The following is a 27,691-nucleotide window of genomic DNA, read 5'->3' on the forward strand; positions in this document are numbered from 1 at the left end:
AAATACGGTACTCCAAATAGCCAAACTGAAAGGACACTTTAAAGATTAAAGGATCGAAAACTAAGAGAAAAAATAAAGCTTGGACAGTAGCTACCTCTGTGGGTGGCTCATTCAGCGATTTTCTATTTGACCAATAAATTGGCAACAGTTGGTTAATAAAGATGTGATGACTACTTCATTATCCAGAATTCAATGGCGGTTCACTTGTTAACGTTTATGATGGTTGGTCCTCAAGTAAACTGTCATCTACGAGTACTCCATGGTGGGTAAGTTCATCAATAACATTTATAACAGTTCCCTCTAAACAAACCAATTCTTTTCTTACCCTTAAACTAATTAGAAGTATTTTACCATCACGCTGTTTGAATTGAAAATAGCAATTTTTCAGCATCATGACAAAATATTTTTAAATAATAATATTAGAACGTTTTTTAGACTGATATGAATTAGGTTTTTTTTTCTCATGTAAATTGCAAAATATTTAAAATAGAAATCTTACCACAAATGGATTACTGATGGTATCATTACTCCAAGGAACTTTGGCTGTTGGGAAGTTAAGAGACTGACTTGTCGTGAAGCCATTGGTCATCTGTCCATTAGGAACACTAGCCCAGACGGATTCTGTAAAACATTAGTACATATCAAACACTTGATGCTCAAAAGACTATAACCATTAGGTACTGGAAAGTCTAAAACAGATAGCCTATTTAACAAGATTTTTTTTATATTTAGAAAATGTATATCAATTGTAGGATATAGCATAATTTATTAATCTAAGTCTCGAAATCAGATCTTTAGAGAATCGGGATTAGTAAATGAAATTTATAATTTGCAAATTGACTGGTGAAGTCCTACTAATATTATAAGTGAGAAAGTTTGGATGTATGGATGAATGGATAGATGGATGGATGTTTGTGACAAGTAAATGCAAAACATGATGACAAAATGATCTCAGCAATTAATATTGTTTATATTGAGAAATTTATTGATGTAGAAATTTAGGAATTAAGAATCCTGAATCTGAACCAACGAGAAACAAATCATTGGTACAGCATTTATACTTAAAATACCTACATTCAAATAAATGATCACTATTACCGGTATTGAATTTATTTTAATCAAATCTTTTCTTGAAATTTTCTTGGTTAAAGAAAGATTCAAGTTTGACACTTACTATACTGAGATATATTTTGTAAGTTTGACAAATGTTCTGAAAATATTGTAATTAAGTAAACTGTCAAACATAGTTCAAATGAGTAAATTATTTAATTACAGTTTATCTTTTGTCCCTTTAAAATGTAAATACTCACCAGAAGAGAATGGCCTAGTGTTTCTGAAAGGATTGGCGCCTCCAGCAAACCCATTGTTCCAAGTTGTTTCACCTGGTAAGACAAATGTGTTAAATTTTAAAATAGGCTAAGTTAAAAAATTAAAAATGGCAACAACAAAAAATTATACATTTTAAATCTTATTCTGACACACAACTAACAAAAATACAAACTGTTAAACAACTTAAGAACAATTTGTAGAATCAAGTGGAACCACAGAGAAGTAAGAAACAGAGGATACATTCAATGGTACACTTTAGTGGTGTCTAGCACCAGTCACATCAGATCAAATTCTATTTGTTGTCCCCTTCCGCTCTCCCTCATCCCCACGCCAACATGTACTACAGCACTCACATGGTAGGAAGGCCCTGTGCGCTACAACTGCTGTACAAATATGCTATGTGGCCATCGCTGTTCAGGATCTTCCTTGCTCGATAGTAGTACATTTCCGCAACAACATATCAGAGCTATAGGCATTGGGTTTTCCCATAATCTTATATCCTCTGTATCTTACTTCTATGGTGGTATAATTGTCTTTGGTTTCTATAATCAACGGCGGTTGAGTAACTGTTTTCTGCGCAAGACACAAAAAAGATAATAGATTATCATCTGAATTCTTAATCCGCTGCAAAGTATTACAGTTGAATACAGTAAAGTAACAATTAGCGATTAACAAAAACTCAACTGTTAATCAACCTCTACATTGACCACAATATTATGATATCCACTATGCACCTGTGATTTCATCTATGATTCCCTGTGCATTAAGATTAGCCCCTTGCACTTTTTACACCAGTTTTCAAAAATGTTGTGGTATTCAACTTTTAAACACTTTTGTGGACTAAAATTGATTCAATTCAGACAAAAGGTTAAGAGCACAACTTTTTTGCTCAATTTATTCTTTGGAACATTAGTTCAATTAATCCTGAGAGTAAAAACACTATGAAGATGACAACAGTATTCCCAACCTCTGCCGGGCTGAACCAGAAATTCTGTGGGATGCGAAATACTACCCCCCCCCCAGAAAACCACCCCCACAGGTGAAACGTGACGTAACAAAATCTGCCAACAAAACCAATATGGGAGCCGTGTCCGGAACTGGGATACTACCCCCCCCCAAGGAAAATGTTATGCTATGTAATTGTAATAGTAATGCATGTGGAGAATATCAAACAGAATTTGGAAATGTTACAGCAAGTTTGGTTGATTAGGTTAGTTTAGAACAGTTTGACAACGAAACTTGAATGTCCTTGACTGGAAAACTGCCCCCTGATCTCTGGCGTTGAAATAAACCTCTATATTTGATATTTTTTAGGTTTATGAGTCTTCAGGATTATGTTATTCTTTTTTCTTCAATTTTGTGTTCACTATTATATAAGTAACACTGTTTTATTTTATAATATAATTTAAATTCAACAATTTAGTTTAGCACAACTGTAATGATTACTGTTTATCTGTTCTTCTTGGAAACATTTACCACACTGTTTATTGTTGTCAATCATCTCTTCATCATTTTATTGGGTTTACCAAGGCCACACTAAAAAAACAGGCCGTAATGCTCGTCTAGCATGACGTCACGATAGAAGACGGCAATGACGTAATTTTGCCGTTTGTGATCAGCTGCTTGTTTTAATCTTTCATTGGAAAATAAATAAATAAGTACTTATACGTCATAGCCGTCTTCTATCGTGACGTCATGCTTGGCGAGCATTACGGCCTGTTTTTTTAGTGTGGCCTTGGGTTTACATACTTTAAAACATGTGTTGAATTTGATTTATAATCTTGACCCAAGATACTTGGTATGTTAAATGTAAAATGTATAACTTGTTTTGGATGATAATTTTTATAAGACAATGAATAAATTTTGATTATAAGTTGCATATATGTTGAGACATACAATTTTTGCTTTGTTGATTATATGAAGATGATTAAATTGTAAAATATAGACAAGGTTCAGTTTTTTGGAATTTAAATTAATTAATACTGTATTTACAAACAATGATTTTTGAGTCATTGCAATGTTAACATGACATAGGAACTTGGGGGGGGGGGGGGGGGGGGGCACAGTAGTTGTCCGGGAGGGCAGTCTTCCGTCAACCCACTTTCTGTACAGTCCTTGTATAATTATTTTGTGGTTGAGACCAGATATCAGAAATCTTTACAACCGTTGCTATACAAACACTGCGTTACTTAGTCTACTTCCACTCACCTTTGAAGGGGTTAGCAGTCACACTGGTGTCGTTGGTTTGTCCAACTCCAGTAGGGAACAGGGAGGGAGCCGACCAGCCATTGGGATAACCGTTTGTCACTCCTAACAGCAAAATAATAAGCTTTATTACTGAGCTCACTAAAAAGCAGAAAGTTTTAAGTTCATACCCGAGAAAAGTTAGTTGCCTTATCATAGCCATCGATGTATAATAACTCCCTGGATTGCGCGCTCAGGTTGAAGTAGGGCTCGAAAAACGGTCCGTCGCTACCTCGCTCTGTCCGCGAGGAGTGGGGATAAAATGCATGAGTCACCCTAGTGGCGAGCGTCGCGCCCGCTCTCGCCGTGTATTGCGATTTAGTTTTGTGGGAATATTCCGAGGATAATTGATTATAATGAACTTAAGGAGGTTTTATAAGCAGATATAATTAATCTACGTACTTGCTCACACATAGACTATGTGTCAAAAGTAAACCTCATAAGAAATGAAGTGGTGATATAGAAGAGTTTATTTTATTTATTTATATTTGAACGAATTTGAATTTATATTTAACCAGAGCAAAGTATATCACAATAATTATTTGATCACATATGCATGTCATCATTTGCTTCGGCGAGGCCCAATTATTATTGAGAGACTTTGCATCATTTAAGAATATATATTTTGTTTATATTACAATATGTTTCTTTGTCATACTGATCAACGTGTTTGGAAAACATATTATGTTGCTAAATAAAATGAGTGTATAATATTTAATGTCAATATCTCAAATGTATTCATTATTCTCACTGAAGTATAATAACAAAATATTTTCTTTGGTATTAAATACTACTGTGAAATCTAACATTTATTCTTTGATTCAAAGAATTTTGTTAACTATAGACTACCGGTAAGCATCAAAATGCACAAACATACGCCTGTAAATTAAATTACCATTCCTCGTAATGTTTCAGGGTTGCCACCAAAGTGAGATAAAAAAATTCATGCATAATTCAAGGTTTTCATTGGTAGTTTTGAAAAATTCATGGGGTATATGCTCGCACAATTTCACCATAAAAGAGTATTGCCTAGTTCAGAATTGTACATTAATTTATCGACAATATATAGTTTTGTGTGCTACTATAAAATAAAACACATTTCATGCAATTATTTTAGAGTGAAAAATAAGAATTTAATAAAATTTATCCAGTCTAAAAAAAGTAAAATCACAGATGAAAAAGGATATTTAATAAAAATCTTGTGTGTGATAATACAATGTAATTCTTAAAAAAAATTGAAACATCTGATTTAACAACATCATAACTTAGGCCTAATGATAAATTCAAACGTTAGAAGAAATAATAAATAAATAATAAGTCGGATTGGTAGTTAGGTATAGGCCTAACCTAAAAAACATTGCATCCAAACATAAAAGGTTTAACTTAGTTAATCCAGCAATGGCCTAGAACTTTAATTACTGTCTAAACATCAAATTAAGATAATAGGCATAACGCATACCGGTAATTAAGATAATAGGCATAATAAAAACAAATGTTAAGAACATGATCAAGAAACGGTTAACTTAGTAATGGGCCATATCTAGGCCTACTAAAACGCACATGCAATCTATTACTACTGTAACACAGTAGGCTAGCCTACATTGTAATCCAAAGCTGAATCTAGGCTAAGTTAGGCCTGAACCAACTTTTATTTATTGAGAAGATTAAAGGTTACCGACTGACTGATAAAAACACTCTAAAAAGGTAATATTATGTAAATAAATATTTAGTTAAATAGTTAAATATTAGTGGATTAGTTAAATGTAAGTTTAAACATAGGCTAACTTTTAAGTAATAAAAAAATAATTAATTACATTACAGAAAAGGTTAAAATAAACTTAGTTTAGAAGGATGTTTCTTCCGATTGGATCAGTTTATATATTATCATTTGCCTACACAGGTTTAAATCACAGTTAAAACAATTATTTAATTAAATTTACATCTCATTAGTTAGATTCGTATTGACTGAAAACACCTATGCTTCTAACACAACATTTACATTTACCAGCCTCAGAACGAAATCACCATTTTTCAGCACAACATTGACTTCTTGCAACTTAGGCCTAAATAAATAAACTTAAACTCACGTTGTAAACACATTTACTCAACACTGACAGTAGTTTGAAATACGACATATTTGACCAAACAAACACAGAAGACGATTAAGTTCCAGCCGGAGCAAGCCATTTTGACCTTTATGGCAAGGCAAGGTACTTCTTATTTTAACGTTGTAAAGTATCGGAAGTATGATATATCAGTAATAAAAAATATTTAATCTGAACACTTGTTCCACTGAGTGTTGGGTAATCAATTATAAGAAGCACAAAACGGAATCACGAGTGCAAAAAGTGATCTTACTGTCCAGTGTCCACCACTACTTCAAACGTTTGACAAGTTTCAGATCAGTTTAAAACTTTTAGGTTATGGTTATTCTGTATTTCCTTCCACACGAACACTAGAGTAGAGAGTAGAGAATGAGTGAGAGCGAGCATCAATTCCGATTGTCGATGTTTTCGAAACATCGATGTCTTTTCTATCGATGTTCGAAGTTGTTTGTTTACATCGATGGTAGATTACCGAACCGATGATTTGGTTTGTTACATCGGTCTTTTAGGCCAAAAAAAGTAATGAAATACAGTATTGATGTTTTCCGTAACTGAATTGTATTGGTTTTAGGTTAATTGGCTGTTACAGTGCAGAGAACAGACGAGAAACTCGGAACAAACATCGATGTGATCGATGTTTTGGCTCCGAAAGCATCGATTTTATCGGTAGATCGGTACTCGGTAGGGATGGGCGTTATAACATAACAGGATGAATAACAGTGTTGCGGCCACGGCAACGTTATCGCGGCAACACGTTGCGGAGAACTCCCTGTTATTATAATAACGTATCTACACAATGTTGCAGGAAAGCCGCGCGGACAACGAAAACGAAAACATGCATTGCCATTAGTGCCGTTGCCGTAACGCTACCAGAGCAACGATAACTTCTGAAACGAACTAGAATAACCACTGAGCTATAATTCTAACTGGAGGTAGCACCATTAGTCAATGGTAGCACTGAATGTCAAAGATGCGTGTCGCCAGCCGCCATGTTTGCGTGAGGTGTGAGTTATAAAGAAGCCATGTTATTGGATGAAAAAACTCACTGCCATACAAACCTAGTTATAGAAGCCATGTCATTGGATGAAAAAACTCACTGCTATACCAACCTAACAAAATTAGCGACACGCTTTTGACAGACTTCTGCCATGGCAGTGCTACCTCCAGTTATAATTTTAGCTCAGTGAGAATAACGCATCCTGTCTGGGCCACGCCCGACTCGCGCCCGACTCCCGACTACAACTGAAAACTGAACTGATCAACCGACAACGATAACTGAACGCCGCAACACGTTATTGGGCAGCTGCGTTATCGTTATAACCGTTGCCGGAAAACAACGATAATTCTCATCTCTAGACTACTCGGCTGACGTCGGTTACGATCGGATTTGACCTTGAATAAACTACGCAATCGTTTCTGTTCGTGGCATGGCAACAAAACTTTTTATCTTGACACTCCCACTTTGACGTTTTATCTCGGTGTTCATTTCGAGAATGGTTTTAATACGGAGTATTTGATTCAGCACATTTAGGGGTTTTGGCTGAATTATTAATAATGATTTTGAGAATTCATGGTCCAATGGCGAAATTCACGCATAATTCACGCACTTTTTCATGGTCACCTAAATTCACGCATAATTCACGCTTTTCAAGGTTTTCATGGCTGGTGGCAACCCTGTGTTTTGACATATTTGATGTAATATAATGATAATTAAATGCTAGAAACTCAGTTTCTATATCCCGTAAACTGATGCTGAGCCGGCCGAGCTCCTAGCGCCAATGCCGCGCCAAGCGATTTTATGCCTATTTTTAATCGCTTAAAAATGATACAAGCAGGCTCCGTATCAAAAAAAGCTTCAAATAAAAAATAAAATTCATACTTTGATCCAAAACTTTGCCGCAGGAATTTTTTTCCTGACCAAAAAATAAAAAAGTTCCTCGCTTACTACATTTTTCATGTTTTTAATGGTGTTAAAAACAATCATCTGTTTTAATTTGCCTAAATAAATTATAAAAAATATGTTAATGTAAAAACTAGCTACATAGTAATGAGCACTGGTTTTTCCAGAAAATAATATATCAATTTGAAATTTTTATGTTAACAAATAAGTGTAGCAGAGCAGGTTGAGTGAATGTATGTTTGTGTAAAACAGAGAGGTTCAATCCGCCCGTCCGCCTCGGTATCCCGCCAATTCGATTGGCGGGCACGGACCGTTTTTCCACCACCTAGCGCGCTATCCAGTAAGAGTTATTATACATCGATGATCATAGCTAATATTAATAAAGGAAAGAGTATCTCTTAGCCAGAAAAAAGCTACACCTTGCGTCTCTACCATCTCACAATCATCTTCCATTTGTGTTCTGGTTTAAATATGCCTAGTAATATCAAAATCTTAAGTATTAATATAGTCCTCATTACTGCAGCAGCACGGTTTGAAAATACAGTAACAAAAGAAGGAAAACAAGAAATCACAGGGAAAGAAAAATTGACTGTCAAATCACAAACTTTTAAGTAGTAGAGCCATTCTACTACTTACTTCAGAACTCATTCCCTCATTGCCTCTCATTGCCTCATTCTCATTGCCTGGAACTCATTCCTTGAGTAAGTTGTGTTAGCCATTCCTTCCTAATGTATTTCATACAGTTAAGAAACATTAAATGTATACTAACCAGCCGTCCACTCTGCAGCAGGCTCCACAGCCTGTTGTTGTTGTTGTTGTTGTTGTTGCTGCTGCTGCTGCTGTTGTTGCTGTTGCTGCTGAGATTTCATTAAGCAATCAAGATCTTTAAGAGCTGCATATCTGTCTTCTGCTGGTACTGTGGCTGCTTCCCCCACTCCTGACCCGGGCATGCCTAAAAACACAAAAAATTGTTTTTAGTCAATTGAGTGATCTTCAATGAGATGGAAACTGTCATAAATCTCTATCCAGCATTCAGCAGGAGAGATTTGCTGAACACAATTTTAAAGGAAGCTCCTTAATTAGTATTGTGTATATTCAAAAGGGAGATCAGCAAATAATACTATGGTGATGACATCCTTGAAGATTTATTGTCAAGTAAAAGGAAAAGGTAGTTGTTGAGCAAGTTGAGGTTAAACCAGAAAAGATTTTGTAATAAAGAATGAGAACTTATTTATAGGTTTAATTTAACATAATAATTTGTAATTTCAACCACTTTAAGTACCTTTAAAACTATAAAATTACTAAAACACATGCAATATCAAACTAAACATGGGTGTAGGACAATAGGCTTGAATATACGGAAAACTGATATCACGGGAAATTATTGTTTATACTATCATTAACGGAAACTTAGAGTGGGGAGTGGAAATACTTCTCAAAATCTCAAAACAAGAGTTAATAGCCTATTCTTATTATGCAGGTGTCTCTTTCTCAGAAGTCTTCCCGTACACCTGCCTACCACACCCCTTCCCCCGTGTAGTGAATAGGAGCTGTTCCCAACTCCCATGATTCATCTTTTTAGGTTGAAGCTTTACAACCCTAAAAAGGATTACATAATGTTTATGACCCTTCATGTACAAAAAAGGTCTTCCAGGCTTATCGTCCTCAAAATACAGGACATGAATCACCAAGCAAAAAATAAAAACATAAATCACACAATATACACTAAAAATTACCTCAATAATATACATCTAATGAAAAAAAAAATATTCAAACAGAAAAGTGCAATAATACAAAGCTTAACAAAATGATAATACAATTCTACTAGAAATAAAAGAAATGAAAAATAATGAAAAACCACAACAACGTTCAAGCTCAAAACATCCAAGAGCTCAACTCACTCCATCTATTGGTCGGAGGACAGGATGACCTTCCAGACAATGGACGCAAAGGAACTTTGAAGATGGGCGGAGTGTAGGACGATATTTCTGCCCAAACATCTAGACTTGCTGGATTAGACCAGTCAAAGAATGCTCATATCAGTTGGGCTCCACAATTAGGTGATTTACTAAATTACTTCAATGGTAACTGTTAAAACGTTAGGTATAGAATACAAGGTGATAACAAAACAAGATGCCTCCACCTGAATTTCAACAGGTAAACCGGCATCAGCATACCATTAGAAGGAATAAATCTTAGGCTTAACAATAATTTGTTTTTATTTTTTAAAGGGGATTACAAAATAATGGAAATTAGAGTAGAAACTACATTTTGTCCCATAATCAAAACAAACCAGACATTATTGTAAAATATTTAAATTTTTTACAATACACTTTATGATATATTCATTCTCTTTCAATACAAAATATTAGAGCTTGCACCAAAAGATTTGAATGCAATGATACACACCGATAATGACTCCCTTCAGCCAGGGCCATGAATAACAATATATATATATATATATATATATATATATAGGGTGTTTTTTGTTTAATGCAACCCAAATTATTTCAACTACTGTGAGACACATTTTAACAACAAAACCATCATTTCATCAGCTAGAATCCATCGTTTCAGTTATCTATGAGGTTTAGTGTTATTGGTAATTTATTGTAAACTAGCAGTTGCCCATCTGCTTCGCCCAAGATACTTTTGGTTTTTTTACCACAGTTGAACCCGCAGAAGTTGCAACTTCACTACATTTTCCATGTTGTAAAAGTTGATAAGAATTAAATCTATTTGCATATATCCTAAAAACCTAAGCTAATATTTCCTGGGCTACCGATACTACATTAGAATTTTTTCCCCTGTGTTCATAGTTCTGGGAATTTAATTTTGTCAAGATGTAGCACATTATTAGAAGTTTTGAAGTGACTGTAGGAAAAGGATGCAACACATCAATGGGAAGATAAATAGAATAGTTTGTTTTGACATGAGAAAAATTTTAACAAAACATCTGATCTGTTATGATCTTATCTTGGAGGAAATAGGTGATCTGCTGAGAATCAGTTGAGTAGCCTCGACGACCATTTTGTCATTTGTCAAGACAGCGTTAAAATAAAACCAACAGAACCTATAACTAACTGGTATGTACTGACCTGTGTTTGTGGAGCTGAAGACAGGGTTATTGTCAAAATTGGCAAACGATGGTTGAGAAGACGTAGGAGCGACGGCAGACTGTGAACTGTTGAACGGATCACAAGGCGGGGGAATTGACAGGTTGTTGAAGTCAGCAAACGGCTCAGGTGTGAAAACGTTGTTGTTGTTCGTCTGGAAAACGTGAGGACGATAATTTATCCAAACAATTTATGAACAATCCTGAGGGCAGGATGGGCTTGAGTGATGGATTGTACACCACATTGCTGGGTCCATCAAAGAGAAAACAGTATATTATAAGACAGTATCTAACATTAGGCAAAGGCAGATGGATCTGTCTGTGCTTTAACCGAAAAATGAATCGGTTGTCTTGAGTGACTCCTTTTTTTGGCACTGACTAAAAATCAACACAGAAGTTTTGAATTGTTGAAAGAATGTACACTTGAGTCTGGCTAATCCTAATTAGTTGGGACCAAACGCTGTTTGGATCAGCTGATTGTTCGGATTAGCCGAAATAATTTAAATCTACTACAACTTTCATTATCCGGGATAATTGGGGGAGGGAGACTGTCCATGGATAACGAAAACTACGGTTAGTCCAACATGGAATGAAATATATAACATGTAGTTGTGAACCAGCATCAGCTGACTAATAGTTTGTTTATGTTTACGTTTTTGGCTATTTTGGGTTGTTATGGTGACGAATAATTGGTAGAGTTGGATTATGTTTAAAAGTTGAGATAGAAGGTTCTTTTTTTGTTGTGAAAATATAAGTAAGTTGAAGAAAGCTCTGAAGAGTTTAATTTTCTCATTTTGTAGTTGTAAATATTGATGTCAAAAGTTTCATTTCTTAATTAATGAAATAGGAATATATGGCACAATCATGACATTACAAGTCATTGACCTTGGTTCAGATTTACTAACTGTACAGTACCTACCTAATGTTAATGTTTAAAATAACAGCTCACTAAAAAAAATAGCCAAACACTATACTTAAATACATATTACATAATGAACAAAACAGTTCTTTATTGGCTACCAGAACGAGTTTCAGAACAGAGGCGTGTGTATGATAATTATCAACTATCATTGCTGTTTCCACAATTGAAAATAAATCATATTGAGAACGATAAAAATATTAGTTTACTCAGAAAAATAATTCTAAAATCATAATTTATAAAAATAACAACACTAAAAAATGAAGATAGATTAACCAACATAAAACTGAGACATTCCTCTTAGAAAGTTGCTAGGGTTACTGATCACTCAATCACAGGCTACTAAGCATTATGTCATAATCAGTTCTGATCTAATGAAATCTGCTGTGTTGTGACACAGCGCACAGCAGACAGATGTGTAAGAAGACAATTGTCAGCGCATAACTCATATTTGAGCTGTTTATAAATATTTATCTTTTCTGCTTCCATATCATTTTTGCTAAATGAACTGTTGCTAAAAAAAACAATAATTTGGGAGCCTACTACCTATAAATAATGGACCCAAACAATTGAATATGCTATTGAACAACATACAATCTATATTATTTAATTAATTTGTTGGATTTTTGTGTACAGCAAATTGACCCCTAAATATTTTTTTTTATAGGCATATTGGGTATCAATTTAAAGCTCTTATCCTCTAGATGTGCCTTTTGCAGGTTTGGATGATATACCGTGAAAGCCCTTGGTCCTATAGGCTTATAAAATTTCATAGTTTGAACTGAATTCTGTTGTTATTCATTTCAACTTTATCAAGTTTACATCAAAACATATGGCCATGATACAATCCTATATATTAAAACGTGACAGGGTTTTTTTATTTCACGATTCTGAAACAACCACTTGAAGACAGATTTTTATGATTTTTGTGTTGAAAGAAAGATAATTTTGAAAACTAGGGAATGTCGAAGCCATAATTTTAGTTTAGGGTTTCAGTTTTTTAGGAATTAAGTTTTAATTTTCAAAAAGTCCAGCAGCTGACGGACGAGTTTAAGTCGTTTTAGTGTTGGTTTAACTAACAGCTGGTTTCTAACTGTCATTGAAATGTTTGTGTTATAAGTTGTTTGTATACAAAAATATTGATCGTCAGAGTTCGCCTACACACTATTTCACTTTAAAATGCAGTTTATTTCCTACCGTAAAAGATCTATGTTATCAGGAGATTGTGTAATTTTGAACTAAACATTTTAAACGTATAATCAAGTTTTGTCATAAATGCAATCCGTCTAAGTATAAGAGCTTAATCCTTTAATATATAAGTGGTTTACGTGTTGATACATCTTTTTCTAGATGTTTGAATATAAGTATGACTGCATAGAGTACACATTTTATTTGTAATGAAAATGTCAACCGGTGTAGTAGGTCTCCAGAAAACTGACCAGTAAGCTGCAGGGTGTCAGTAGAAACCAAATTCGATTCATACCATATCATAACTATCCCAGTAGTACTGTATGATTCAGAAACTTGATAAAGGGGTACATTCCAAAAATAGACCAAAAGGCTCAGATCTCGGATGGGCTGGGCAGGCTTTGCATGGCGGAGAGAAGATACTTCAACATTTAAAAGTGTATTCCAAGGAGTGAAGACCAAGTAATGAAAGACATCTTCAGATTGGTATCTTCCTTAGAAATGGCAGGGGATGGAAGAGAACGGGAGGCCAGGATCATTTTAGAGGTTTCAGTGGCCAAGGTGGTAAAATAAGGTACAGCAAGTGATAGTAGGCCTATGCAGTGGAAGGTGGTATATAGCTACTGTACTAAAAGCCAGTGTGTGTGAATCGGCCACCAAGTTGTAAACTAGCTGTTCTGAATCATATTCAGTTTTAATTGACTACTCGATTCCCTTACGTAGGACGGGCAAACAACTCGTTTTGTTTAAATCTATATGAAAATGGTTATCTGTAGTATTTCAGTGAATTCAAGTAAAATGCTATAATGTTATTTTTGTATAAAATGCAAAGAAGAATATGACTTAGGTTAGATATTGTGTTGTGAGAGGATTTTGTGTCTTCATAGTGTAATGTTAGTTATGTGAAATAAAAAAATAAAATGACTTGAGTTAGATTTTGTGTTTTTATAGTATGTTTCATTAGTTTTGTAATTTTTCTAAGATGCCTCAAAGAGATCGCGCATGCAATGAAAATAATAGGGCCCGCAATGCATTAATAGGGATATGATGAGACATAATCGTTTTCATCCTTACCAACTATACTGTATATCAAATACATCACTGATTTTGAAGTCACTAAGTGACGCAGGTTGCTAGTACAGTTTAAAACATTTATCGGTTCTTTACTTTGTAAAATATATTTTACATTACCAAAGTGCAAATTATTTACAAAAATGTCTGGAACTAGTTCGGACTAGCAGAAGTCAAGTGTACTGAATTTGCTCAAGAGCTATGACATACCAGGGTGGTGGGTGGTTTGAAGGCCAGAGAGTTGGGTGGTTGGACGGATGTTGTGCTGTTTACAGCCACAGGTCTCGCTGTTTCACTTGGAGCAGAAGGTTTTCTTTGTGTTGGCACCGCCCCGTTCACTGGCTTCTCCAATGTAGAAGCAATGGCCGGGTCTAAATAATACCTGCCACAAAATAAACAGATATCTCAAGTAATTTCACACTACAGTAATTTAAAGTTAATTGTGTAAATTCTAACACAATGAACCTTAAAACTATTTATAAAAGACGATAATGATATAACAGCTCCTAGAATACCGATAAATCTTTTAAATCCTTGCTTGCTTATATGACCCCTTAACACCAACATTTTTGCTTCAGGCTGTACATGGACTTTTTATTGTAGTCAAAACTTACAACAACACTTCAGTATAGGCCTACTAAATTATTTGTTTTATTAAGCTCTACAAAAAAAAAAAAAATAAATAAAAATTATAATTTTATATTTTTGGGTGTCAAAAATGGGAAAAACCTATTTTTATTCCATAAAACCCGCCATACAACCACGTTCCCATTGTCCGATCACCCTGGTTCGTGAACTCGTTCAAATGAATGGAAGTTTTTTAATAAATTTAATCAAAATCTGATGTCTTTTGTTTGAGATATCATACTAACGGACACATGTATAAAGGTATATAAATGAATTTGAAAAGATGGTGTTTTTGTAGAGGGTCAAAATTAGTGAAAAAGTAAGTATCGTAAGTGAAAAAGTAAATCGGTCCCAGATCTAGGTCTTACCATGAGACCTACGGTAATAGCTCATACCCTAAATGGGAAATTCGCTAAACGGAGAAAAATTTGCCTACGGTTTAAATGGACTACTCACATAACTACATGACAATTATGTTTACCTTTTTTTCTCATATTTCGCTACCATGAAGTCTTTAATTTGTTGTTCGTCTTTGGTCGGAGGCTGCTGTGTGTCTAGTAAACCTAGCCATAATCTTCTGCAATACTGTGAAATAACATAGAATTATTATTAAATCCATACAGTAATATTGAAACAGGATAAGTAATGTAAACAAAATTTGTATAGACTGGCAAGTGACAACAATGTGAGGGTGGGCTGGACAGAACTGGTTACTTCCAAGTACAGCCAGATAACACTGGTTATCAAATGTAGACTCAGCGATCACTTTAACACGTTGATTGCTAATGCCGACTTTATTCGGCCTCCCTAGTGCTTCAATGTGGTGTGCGCCGACAAGAGTCGGCACCAGACCAACTGAAATATATTGAGTCAGTGTGAGCTTAGAATCAGATGGAGGACGTTATAATCATTGCCAACCTGTAGCTTAGAATGTGAGCTTTATTTTGTTGTAGGTTGGTACTAAAATTTCCTGTAAAATCCCATCTGGCAATGCTTTTATCCCAGTTTTGGAGATTTGTTCTCTTAGATCCACATTACAAAGACACAGGCTACGGATCCAGGCAGTGCTGCTACCTTTGGGTGTTTCAGTGAACTACGTCCACTCTCGGGGTAACGCACCACTGCTCTTTTGTAATTCGTTAGACTGAAATATTTGAATGTCAATTGCGTTCACTGATTCAGTGGCGCGCCGGGGCATCGCAGCCACTTGGGAGCGCCTGTACATTGTTTTCAGCAGTCAACGTGTTAAGAGTTTAAACTTCGCAATTTAATGGTTTAAACTTCCTACTTGACACTATATTTTATCAGAATCAGTAAAACTTAGACTTCTTAGTTCAAATTTACAATGGAAAGATCTAGTAAACGTTAAAGTGTACTTTATCAAGTCCCTTCTATACTTATTTATTTCCAAAGCAAAGGTTGAGAAAGACCATCAAAAACATAAGGGAGCTCGACTCCACATTGAGAATGGTGGTAGAAAATTATTCCAAGGAAGGACTAGGGGTGCCTGGTGTCCTAGATTATGCAACAGTTAAACAAATGCTAGAAGATATGAGAATTTACAAAATCAACCCCAGAGGTGTTGGTGAGGTAAAAAAACCTTCTAAGGTTCAAGTAATGGACAATAGTATATTGACACTTTTGTACATGTTTGATACATCTAGCAATAAAGACAAAATCAAAAATAACAAATTTAGTTCCAATAACCTCTAATTGACGATTAGTAAAAAATATAACAGTAAAAACTTAAAATTAACTATTTGTTCAATTTCAAAAGTTTGACAAAAACTAGGGGTTGTGAAGACGATGTGGAGACGATGGTTTCTTCCTTTGGCTCTTTTGTGAGTCTAATTATTGATTAAGGTTATAAATTCACCCCTAATAATTTGAGTGTTATCACTGGTAGATACCAAATTAATAATAGTTAACATGCTTTTAGTGAAAAATTGCTTTTATCTTCTAAAAAAAATAACAACTTAAATAGTCACTTACATCGTTTCCTCTAGCTTTCACAAAATCTATCTCTTCGGGCGTAAATGTGGCCATGGATATAGACTTTACTCTGTGTGGAGGAGTTATACCTCTCCTGTAACCATATTTAACAAGAATAAGTAATAAACAAAAACTGTAAACGGAGAGGAGAAGTTGCAGGAGGAAAAGGTTGGACCGGGCAATAAATGAAGAGGAAAGTACAGATATAGAAAGATGTATAAGGTAAATACAGAAGGCACTATTGGTTTGGTTTGGACAGTAGGTTTGGAGGGAGGCCTTCTGTGTAAGGTTAAGAAGAACAAAAGGGGAAATCCAAGACACAACATGCGCCTAGAGAGAGAAAGAGAGAGATGGAGGCAAGGCTCAGGCTTGAAGGTGGCGAGAGGGCTGGCAGAAAGGCAAGGATATTGGAAGTGGTGAGATGATGCAAGCTGTATACGAATCTGCTTTAGGTATATAAAACTATAATTGTATTAAGGTGCATTAACTACTTTAATAAAAATGTATTTTTAAATAGCTGCCTAGATAGAAATTCCAATTTGTTAAATAGGCTAAATATAGTGTCAATCTTCTTGAATAATGTTTTAAAACTATTTTTATGTCCAGTGACTTTATTCTAAGCCTTGTTTATTTATCTTTTAAATATTTTGCCGTCCCAGGACTTTTGAAGCGTTAAAAATGTTTGAAAAATGTCCATTTTAAAGCTTTTGTAACACTGCAACTATTCCCTTAAAAAAGATGTTGAAGATGACTATTCTTTTTAGCGAATTTCCCATATAGGGAATATTAGCGAATTTCCCATATAGGGAATAAGCTATTACCGTAGTACTCATGGTAAGACCTGGACGCGGGACCGATTTTTTTTTTCATTTTGAGGTCCCTAGAGGCCAAAAACACCATCCGTTCAAATTCATATATATATATATATTTATATATTTATATATATATATATATATGTGTCCGTCAGCACGATAACTCGAGCAAAAATGATCCGATTTTGATGAAATTTGGTACAAACGTGTAAACGTACGTTTATTCGAACGAGTTCGCGATCCAGCATGATCGGACCATGGGAACGGGGGTTTACGGGGGGTTTTATGGGGTAAAAATAGGTTTTTCCCATTTTTGACCCAAAAAACATAAAATTTAGCAATTTCTTTCCAAACCATTTTGTAGAGCTTAAAAAAACAAATAATTTAGTATATTGAAGCGTTATTATGCGCCTAATGGTTACAGAGAAAATTCCAAAAAATAGTAAATTTAAAATTCCCATGTTATTCTTATGGAGAATAAGTAATCTGTTGTAGTTTGCTTGTTTGTGAACATATTTTGATCAAATTTGGAAAATGTTTTTATTTCTTACTAACTATTCACATTTTACAAAAAAAAAAAAAAACAGTTTTACCCTCCCTGATGCAGCAAACCTAAGTACTTGTTAAACTAATTCTATTTAAATCAAGAATAAATGTTATATTTTTAAGTAGACATTTCAGTGTAAATCCAATCAGTCAAATGGAAATTCGCTTAGTCTGCAGGTTTGCTGCGGCGGGGGTATTTTAAATTCATTGTAGATAATTTTTGTAAACAATGTATTTTAGCTTAACCACATGGGTTTCCTTCATAAAAAGCAAAATAACAACCAGTTGTTCAGCTTTAACCTCCCTCCCCCCCTTTCCCACCAAACCCGATGCTCAAAATGGTGTAGGTTTTTACCTACCAAACAATTATTGATTATATTGAACTGTTTGGAGTCAAAAGTTAGCTTTCACTTTGGATGTTGAAGCTTGGGTCTAATTGCACTGCACCACCAGTACAGTATTTACAGTTAAGATTTGTTTAGTTTTTTGCTACAAGGCCTAATCAACAAAAAGAAACTGTAACAAGTTTCAAATACCCCCGCCACAGCAAACCTGCAGACTAAGCGAATTTCCATTTGCCTGATTGGATCTACACTATCCTTAAAAAATCACATTTATTCCCCATTTAAATAGCATTAGTTTATGAAGTACTTAAGTTTGCTGCAACAGGGAGGGTAAAAGTATTTTTTTAATGTCAATGGTTTAGTATGAAATAAATGTGTTTTCCAAATTTAATCAAAATATGTACATAAACAGGCAAACTAAAACAGTTTACTTATTCTCCATAAGAATAACATTATTACATGGGAATTTTATATTTATAATTTTTGTAATTTTCTTTGTGACTATTAGGCGCATAACAACGCTTCAATATACTAAATTATTTGTTTTTTTTTTTTTAGCTCTACAAAATGGTTTGGAAAGAAATGGCATAATTTGTTGTTTTTAGTGTCAAAAATGGGAAAACCCAATTTTTACCACGTAAAACATCCCATAAACCCCCGTTGCCATAGTCCGATCATGCTGGTTCGCTAACTCATTTGAATAAATGTAGGTTTACATGTTTGTACGGTACCAAATTTAATCAAAATCGGATCATTTTTGCTCAAGTCATCGTGCTAACGGACATTTATATACATATATATATTATATGAATTCAAACTGATGGTGTTTTTGGGCTCTAAGGACCTCAAAACAAACCATGAGTACTACGGTATTTATTAGCTTATTTACTATATGGGAAATTCGCTAAAAAAAGAAATAAACCAATAATCAGGAATATTATTGGTAGGCCTAGGCTAAAAACACTGGTCGGCTTTTGAGGTTTCAATAAACTTTTGTCAACAAGTAAATTCTTACTTCACAACAAGAAATGAAAAAAATCAATTACAGTGTTATTTGCTTTTATGGAATATTAAGCATTGAGTCTATCACTGATACTGACGTAATACTTCAATTTAATGATACCATATGAGGTCAATATTCCAAGAACTATTATATTCAGTGACTCAGTCAAACATTCTCTTATCAAACCAACAGCCTCTTCTTTGCCAACCGATAACAACAGGTTATAAATAGTTCCAACACTCGGTTTTGTAAACAGAAGCGCAAGAATTTCACAAGACCAAATGAAATGAATTCTATCAACTAGATAGGCTAAAATGTGACCTACCTACACAAAATAAATATGGCTGTGGATTTTTGATGATTTTTTTTACAAATATTATACTAAACCATATATAGAGTGATTTTAGTTTAAAACTATCAACTATTAGTACCCTTGTGCTTCATGTTCAAGGAAGCCACGTGCATAATATGATTGAAATCAATTAATCAATATTCTTAACACACATACACTTTTTAATAAATATACGACAGTAGGCCCATAGATTTATTCTTCTTTTACGTCTTTGGCTATAAAATTTTTGAAGTATTTCGATACACACTATGATGAACCAATAAATCAACTTTGAATTTCAATAAACTGAATACAAATTACGCTACCATACTGATATATTTGTTAAAATTTGTTTTGCATCACATTTATTATCAGTAGCTATCAGTTATAGGTAAACAATATCAATACAACTTCCTATTTGCACAGTACCGTTCTGTAATGGCGGTGTTGTTGTTTACATTCTTACTCGCTTCTAATTTTCACTTTGAATTTAAATAGCCAACATCGGTTTGCAAAATTACTAAGAAACAAGAGTAATGCCAGTATAAAAATGTTGAAAGTGTCATTTAAAAAGAATTCAACAAAAGTTAGTTTACATTGTAGATTTTATACATAAAGTTGTATATCAATTCAGGCAAATGGAAATTGGCTTAGTCTGCAGGTTTGCTGCAGCAGGGGTATTCTTTTTTACAATTGATGTAAAATTCACAGAATTTTTGAGAATTTGTATGTATTTTGCACCAAGCGCAAGGCCCTGTGCCTTTCCACTAGGGCCTCCTATGAAGAAAGTATTGTCTTTTGAAACAAAATTTTAGATCTAGTTTTGGGTGGAAGATATGTTTTGAATCCCCTGGAACCCAAAAAAGCCGTTTTCAAAGATATGTCCCTCTGTCTGTGTGTGTGTGTGTTAGTGTACAGAGCTACAGACTATACCTGTGGCTTGATTTTGACGAAATGTTGTATGTGGTAACAAATCCATGGTATCTCTAGGCGGTTTTTTACATTTTTTTGATAATTTTATTTCTAATTAATAGTAATTTTAAAAAAAACCATCATATAACAGAAAACCTTATTTACATAAAAAAGGCTTGAACGATTTTCATTCAAATTCAGTATGTAATGGTCCTTTAAACTCTAAACAAAATGGCATAACCCCCAATGCTGTAAAAATTACGGGTAAAAATTTATAGCAATTTTTGTCATTACTCATATTATAAATATCAGTTACTCCCACCGCTTACCCGCTTACCCATTATAAGAGTTGTTAAGCTAATGAGAGAAAGTAAATGTCGGTTTGCTGATACCGTTTATTTAATGTCTATATTTACTTCTTTGGAAGTGAATATGAACTAGACAATATGTTAAAGATTGTTAAAAAACAGCTGACAATGCTTGTGTTACATAACAGTGACAGGCAGGAAGCAGCTGGTTCGATGCACAGCACACCTGTCTAGCTGTGGGTCTGCATATCACACCATCAGTCACACATGAGTCACCACTCTCTACACTCTACACTCACACAACAAACATCCACACACAAACCGTGCCTTCAGTTCAATTGAAAACTTCATCAGTGCACACACATTCATATAAAATTATCTTTGTCTCCAATCTCCATAGACAATGACTTGGCATATAACAATTCATGAATAAATGCAAATTAATAATTAGAAGCAAATATAAAACAATAGAGATAAAGAAAATTGTAACATAAAAAATGTACGACCCCTCATTGCTTACACAGGAGAGGATAACTAACAAGAAAATTTTTCCCTAAATAAAGCTGAGGGAAACGAACAATTTCTATCAGACAGATGTTTTATTTAAAGGTCCAGAACTATTTTACCTGTATTAGCCGGTAAATAATATCCCTATTATAAGATAATTTATTGAATTAAAATAAAATTATAGTAATATTTATTCTAATTGTTTATTTATAGGTACCTATGCCTACTCACACCCATCATATTTTCACTAACAATATGTAATGAAATTACAAGCATTTTTACCCATGTAAATTGGGTGTTATGTTGAATTACGGTACTTTTAATGGATAGGACATAACAAACTGAAATAAAAATAGTAAATAACAAAACACAATTATTACAATTGTTTGTTATTATGCTTGAACAAAGAGACAATGAGTAAAGTAAAAAAGTAAAAATTATAATAATAAATTCTAAATAGCTGGTGGTACATGTGTCTGGTTTACAGTTTAGAGAATTAGAGAGAGGGAACAGTTGAAGCTATGAGTGAGGCAGTGAAAGTACAGTGAAGTTGCTAAGTGAAAGGTCAATGCTAGAGACACTTTATACCATTTTGAGATATATTGGTCTCACTCTATACCTTGGTCTCGCACTAAATAGACATATTGTTTCAGATTTATAATCTAACTTATAAGGAACAAATCATTACTGTACATCATACTTTATTATAATGATAAAGATTATGCTTTTAACTTATTATATCAATTAAATTAACATATTATAACAAAATACCATTTTTGTCAAAACTCCAATCCATTACGATGTAATTCCAAAATAATTAATTACGGTATTGTAAAACTTTGTGTCACAAAGGCAACGATATCTTTAAAGTCAAATTATATTTTTAACAAAAACAACTAGGCCTATTTGAAATGTTAATATGAAGAAGATATAATCATTTTTTAGTATTAGGCCTACCTGCTGACTGATATTTTTCGAATTTGTAACTACAAATCACCTGGTAAGTAAAATACTGTACAACTACTCCGCTTACTAAAAACAACAAAATTCCTGATGACGAGCGAAAAAACCCGCAGACTAAATTCACAGAACTAGTGAGGAAAGAGTGATAAGAGATGAACGCCTACTGCCCAGTGGGATGGCACGGGCAGTTACGAGATAACGGGTCCTTGATGCTGATTGTGACAGACAGACAGAGTCACAGTGACGCAACTCCATCACGGACAACACTTGTCTATCGGCAAACAAGTATTGTTCAATCATTGGAATGTGTGAGTGTGCAACAAACCTACAAGAGAATAATGGAAAAGGGAGGGGGAATACAAATATGAGAGGTTAGGAAAGTTTCCAAGGTTGGAAAAACAATATCTGAGAATTGCCCGATGAGAAAAAATATGTTTCCTATCATACGGGTGAAATGATCAAATGATTTCTCTATGCTATGTCCGGTATCGATAACAATAAATTTTATAATAGGCCTAGTGTTCTAATAAGTGGTAGATTGTTGTGAAAATAAGTTGTAATTTACATAAATAATCCAAGTTCCAATTTATAACTACTTTAAAACTCACTTTAAAAAATTAAATTACAATGTTGAAAGTTCACCAAATGATTTATTTGAAAACCTACAAATAAATGGCAGAAATAAATCTAGAGTCATTGGAATATAATACAGGGAGGTCATAAATTATTGTACACATTTAAAGATCAAATAAATAAACAAGAAACTTAGAAACGTGGGAATTGTGTCATTAAATAGCAAATTTAAAACAGTTTAAAACAGTAACTGCAAAAAGTTTATTGTAAAAATGTCAGCAATTATGAAAAGAAGCCTAGTTATAAAAAGACTGTAAAAATCGCCTTAACTATTTTTTTTATATATTTTTTATTTTATTTATTACTTAGTACAGCACATAATGTATACAATGAGTTTACAATACACAACTGCATACAGTAAGCCTTATAAAAAGGCTTGTTCGCAGCGTTTCTTATCTTATATATTAAAAAATTTGGTTTTTCTTTTCCGAGTTCGATTGGCTCTTCTACCTGACCGATTTCCATGATTGAGTCTCAAATTTAAGGTATGCACGCACAGATTTGCCATCAAGCATCGGCATATATTTATCTATGATCCTACTCGGCTTATACGTAAACGAAATTTGCTCCCCACGTATTTCTTATGGGAGTTAAATTTGGTTTCTCTTTTCCGAGTTCGATTGGCTCTTCTACCCGACTGATTTTCATGATTGAGGTCTCAAATTGAAGGTATGCACGCACAGATTTGCCATCAAGCGTAGGCATATATTTATGTATATTCCTACTCGGCTTATACGTAAACAAAATTTGCTCCCCATGTATTTCTTATGGGAGTTAAATTAGTTTTTTTCTTTTCTAAGTTCGTTTGGCTTTTCTACCTGACCGATTTTCATGATTGAGGTCTCAAATTGAAGGTATGCAAGCTCAGACTTGCCATCAAGCTTCGGCATATTTTATTTATAATCCCACTCGGCTTATATGTAAACAAAATTTTCTCCCCATGTATTTCTTATGGGAGTTAAATTTTGTTTTCTCTTTGCCGAGTTCGTTTGGCTCTTCTACCCAACCGATTTTCATGATTGAGGTCTCAAATTGAAGGTATGCACGCACAGATTTGCCATCAAGCTTCGCATATATTTATTTATAATCCCACTCGGCTTATATGTAAACAAAATTTTCTCCCCATGTATTTCTTATGGGAGTTAAATTTTGTTTTCTCTTTGCCGAGTTCGTTTTGGCTCTTCTACCCAACTGATTTTCATGATTGAGGTCTCAAATTGAAGGTATGCACGCACAGATTTGCCGTCAAGCTTCGGCATATATTTATTTATAATCTTACTCGGCTTATGTGTAAACAAAATTTTCTCCCCATGTATTTCTTATGGGAGTTAAATTTGTTTTTTTCTTTTCCAAGTTCATTTAGCTCTTCTACACGAACGATTTACATAATTGTGGTCTCAAATTGAAGGTATGCACACAAAGATTTGCCAACAAGCATCGGCATATATTTACCTAGCCTACTTTATTTCTCGACCAAAAAACATAATTTGATTCATTTTTTACTTTCTCCCCCTATACCATAGTATATGGAGAAAGTATTGTTTTCGTCAAAATTTTTAATCTTACTTTAATTTAAGATGTATTTCACCAGTTACATAGTTATATAATCCTATATATTTTGGTCTAAGAACCTCCAGTGAAATACCAGCTTTCATTTGAGCCATTAGTTTTTCAAATTCAAGGACGAGTTTCAAGCAAATGCAAGGTGAACAACAAACATTTAAATTATTTTTCATAAGGTATTTCTATGATTAAAAATCAATAGCTACAGTATTGTTCAGGTTTTTTACTTATCGTTTTAGACGCAAAATAATCAGTAAATTATAATAAATTATCAAACATTCGCACAATATCACAAATTATTCATTAAATTAAAAAACTCAAACCTAACTGTAAACAATCCTACTTTGACAGTTCTCATTGTGTATCACAGTTTTTTGTTGCTGCTTAGTTCAAATTAGCTGTTTTCATAAATGCAAAAAAAATATAGTGCTGAACCCTGTTGGTAAATCTTTTAACTTTTTAATGCTTTTCCATATCATAGAACCAACTTTTTTAGTTGAAACAGCTGACTAAATTCTTTAATTCCCTTTAAATATGAATACTCATAAGGTTATCACAGGGAATTACAGAGCCACTGGGACGGAGCCCGAAAGGATTTTTGAGATAAGAATATGCCTATATGTTAATCGGGAATGTAAGCTATCATCATGCCAAATTTCAGCCCAATCCGTCCAGTGGTTTATGCGTGATTGAACTTCAAACACACAAACTTTCACATTTATAATATTAGTAAGAAGATAAGACATAAGTTCTATAATATGCAATAGCATTAATACCCCCGCCGCAGCAAACCTGCAGACTAAGCGAATTTCCATTTGACTGATTGGATTTACACTGAAATGTCTACTTAAAAATATAACATTTATTCCCGATTTAAATAGAATTAGTTTAACAAGTACTTAGGTTTGCTGCATCAGGGAGGGTAAAATTGTTTTTTTTTTTTTTTATGTTAATAGTTAGTAAGAAATAAAAACATTTTCCAAATTTGATCAAAATATGTTCATAAACAAGCAAACTACAACAGTTTACTTATTCTCCATAAGAATAACATGGGAATTTTAAATTTACAATTTTTTGGAATTTTATCCGTAACCGTTAGGCGCATAATAACGCTTCAATATACTAAATTATTTGTTTTTTTAAGCTCTACAAAATGGTTTGGAAATAAATTGCAAAATTTTAAGTTTTTTGGGTCAAAAATGGAAAAAACCTATTTTTACCCCATAAAACCCCCGTAAACACCCGTTCCCATGGTCCGATCATGCTGGATCGCGAACTCGTTCGAATAAACGTAGGTTTACACGTTTGTACCAAATTTCATCAAAAACGGATCATTTTTGCTTGAGTTATCGTGCTGACGGACACACATATATATATATATATATATATAAATATATAAATATATATATATATATGAATTTGAACGGATGGTGTTTTTGGCCTCTAGGGACCTCAAAACGAAAAAAAAATCGGTCCCGCGTCCAGGTCTTACCATGAGTACTACGGTAATAGCTTATTCCCTATATGGGAAATTCGCTAAAAAGTTATAAGGTTTCCCAACAGGGTGCAGCACTATTATTATTTTGTTTTGCATATATGACAACAGCTAATTTGAACTAAGCAGCAACAAAAAGCTGTTATACACAATGAGAACTGTCAAAGTAGGATTGTTTATAGTTAGGTTTGAGTTTTTAATTTAATGAATAATTTGTGATATTGTGCGAATGTTTGATAATTTATTTTTTTCTATTGTTTAGGTGCAGTGGTAGAACATTATGGCAATGGTAGATGTGTTATACTATATCATACCGTAAATTTATGAACCAAATTTTATCAAACTGTGTCCTCCCCCCATTGCAAACGCAAAGCTTGAGGGGACCGCGTCTCGTTGTCCCTCCGTCTCGTTGTCCCTCCGTCTACTTGTACCTCGAGGCCTAGGGACAACTAGTCGTAGGTACAACTAGACGTAGGTACAAGTAGACGGTGGCTCACCCGACTAGTTGTACCTGCAGATTTTTAGGAGGTACAACTAGACGTAGGTACAAGTAGACGTAGGTACAACTAGACGTGTATCCCACCGACAAGTAGTATCACCTAGCTTGTACGGATGCGACCAGTTGTCCCTACGACTAGTAGTCCCTACGACTAGTAGTCTCTACGACTAGTGGTCCCTCCGTCTAGTAGTCCCTACGTCTAGTTGTAAGAATAAGAAGAATAAGAATAAGAAATATTTATTTCCATTGATCTTTATAAAAGAAATAGGACACGTCATTGTTATACATAGTTACAAGGTGATTCAGTGTTTACAGTACAAAATATCTAAATCTAAATAGCCACTTACATGAAAATAAAAGCTTTATTTCAACTTACTCTTCAAAATCTAATATTTATTTCACAACTTAAAAAATCATCAATTTTGTAAAAGGGATTTTTAACAATCCAGTCATACAGTTTATTTTTAAAAATACTGTAAGAAACTAATTTTGCTTCTTCAGGCAGCTTATTAAAAAACATTATACAATTTAATTTATGTGAATGTTTGGTTTTTGCCAATCTGTGCTGCAATATATCTATTTTATCCCTACCTCTTGTATAGTGATTGTGTACGTCTTTTCGGAAAGAGAATTGATCTAAGTTTGACTTTGTATATATTAGAATTTGGAATATATAAAGATTTACTATGGTTGGTATCCTGAAATTAATGAAATGAGGTTTACAATGTGTATCTGAGCATTCTCCAGCAATGCTTCAAACCGCCTTTTTCTGGAGTAAAAGGATGTCGTTAATATGTGGAGAGTGGCCCCACAAAATAAGACCATATAGTATGTGCGATTGAAAGAGTCCAAAATACGCCAATCTTAAATATTCTTGACTAACAAAATCCTTAAGTTTCCACAGCAAGCACCTCACTCTTGACATTTTGTTACAAACAGATTTTATGTGTGATGACCAATTTAATTTTGAATCCAAATTAAATCCTAAAAGTTTAACTGATTCAAATTTTACCTCTGTTTTAAGACTGATTGTTATATATTGTGATTTGTCAGAATTACAAGATAGTCTGTTTGCAGAAAACCAATCATATGCTCTATGTTCAGCCTCTTGACTAATTAAGCGCAGGGTTGTTAAATTAGAATGGTTAGCGAGTAAAGTTGTATCATCCGCATATATAACAGATTGTGTATTTATATTTATAGGAAGATCATTAATGTAGACGTTAAAGAAAAATGGCCCTAGTACAGAGCCCTGAGGAACACCGGTTTCAACTTTTTCAGTTTT

The 27,691-nt window shown here is 33.9% G+C and overlaps 1 protein-coding gene across 3 annotated transcripts in view; it reads right to left on the reverse strand.

The window, feature by feature from the left end:
* LOC128999834 (arf-GAP domain and FG repeat-containing protein 1) overlaps positions 1-27,691 on the reverse strand; it is a 42,926-nt gene that overhangs the window by 2,998 nt on the left and 12,237 nt on the right. Inside the window, exons 1-10 of one of the 3 annotated variants that reach the window (XM_054426538.1) lie at positions 22,211-22,346; positions 16,491-16,584; positions 14,980-15,083; positions 14,082-14,253; positions 10,677-10,848; positions 9,480-9,587; positions 8,348-8,530; positions 3,538-3,639; positions 1,311-1,382; positions 500-621 (exon numbers count right to left, since the gene is read on the reverse strand). In XM_054426538.1, the coding sequence (XP_054282513.1) occupies positions 500-621; positions 1,311-1,382; positions 3,538-3,639; positions 8,348-8,530; positions 9,480-9,587; positions 10,677-10,848; positions 14,082-14,253; positions 14,980-15,083; positions 16,491-16,544 (1,089 nt within the window). In that variant the 5' untranslated portion in view covers positions 16,545-16,584; positions 22,211-22,346. Of the gene's footprint in view, positions 1-499; positions 622-1,310; positions 1,383-3,537; positions 3,640-8,347; positions 8,531-9,479; positions 9,588-10,676; positions 10,849-14,081; positions 14,254-14,979; positions 15,084-16,490; positions 16,585-22,210; positions 22,347-27,691 lie in introns of those variants that run through there. The other 2 variants (XM_054426536.1, XM_054426537.1) reach the window with 2 other exon arrangements.

The sequence above is a fragment of the Macrosteles quadrilineatus genome, unplaced genomic scaffold (genome assembly GCF_028750875.1).
Source record: "Macrosteles quadrilineatus isolate MER2022 unplaced genomic scaffold, UCM_ALF_1.0 Scaffold_8__2_contigs__length_117827958, whole genome shotgun sequence".
NCBI lineage: Eukaryota > Metazoa > Arthropoda > Insecta > Hemiptera > Cicadellidae > Macrosteles > Macrosteles quadrilineatus.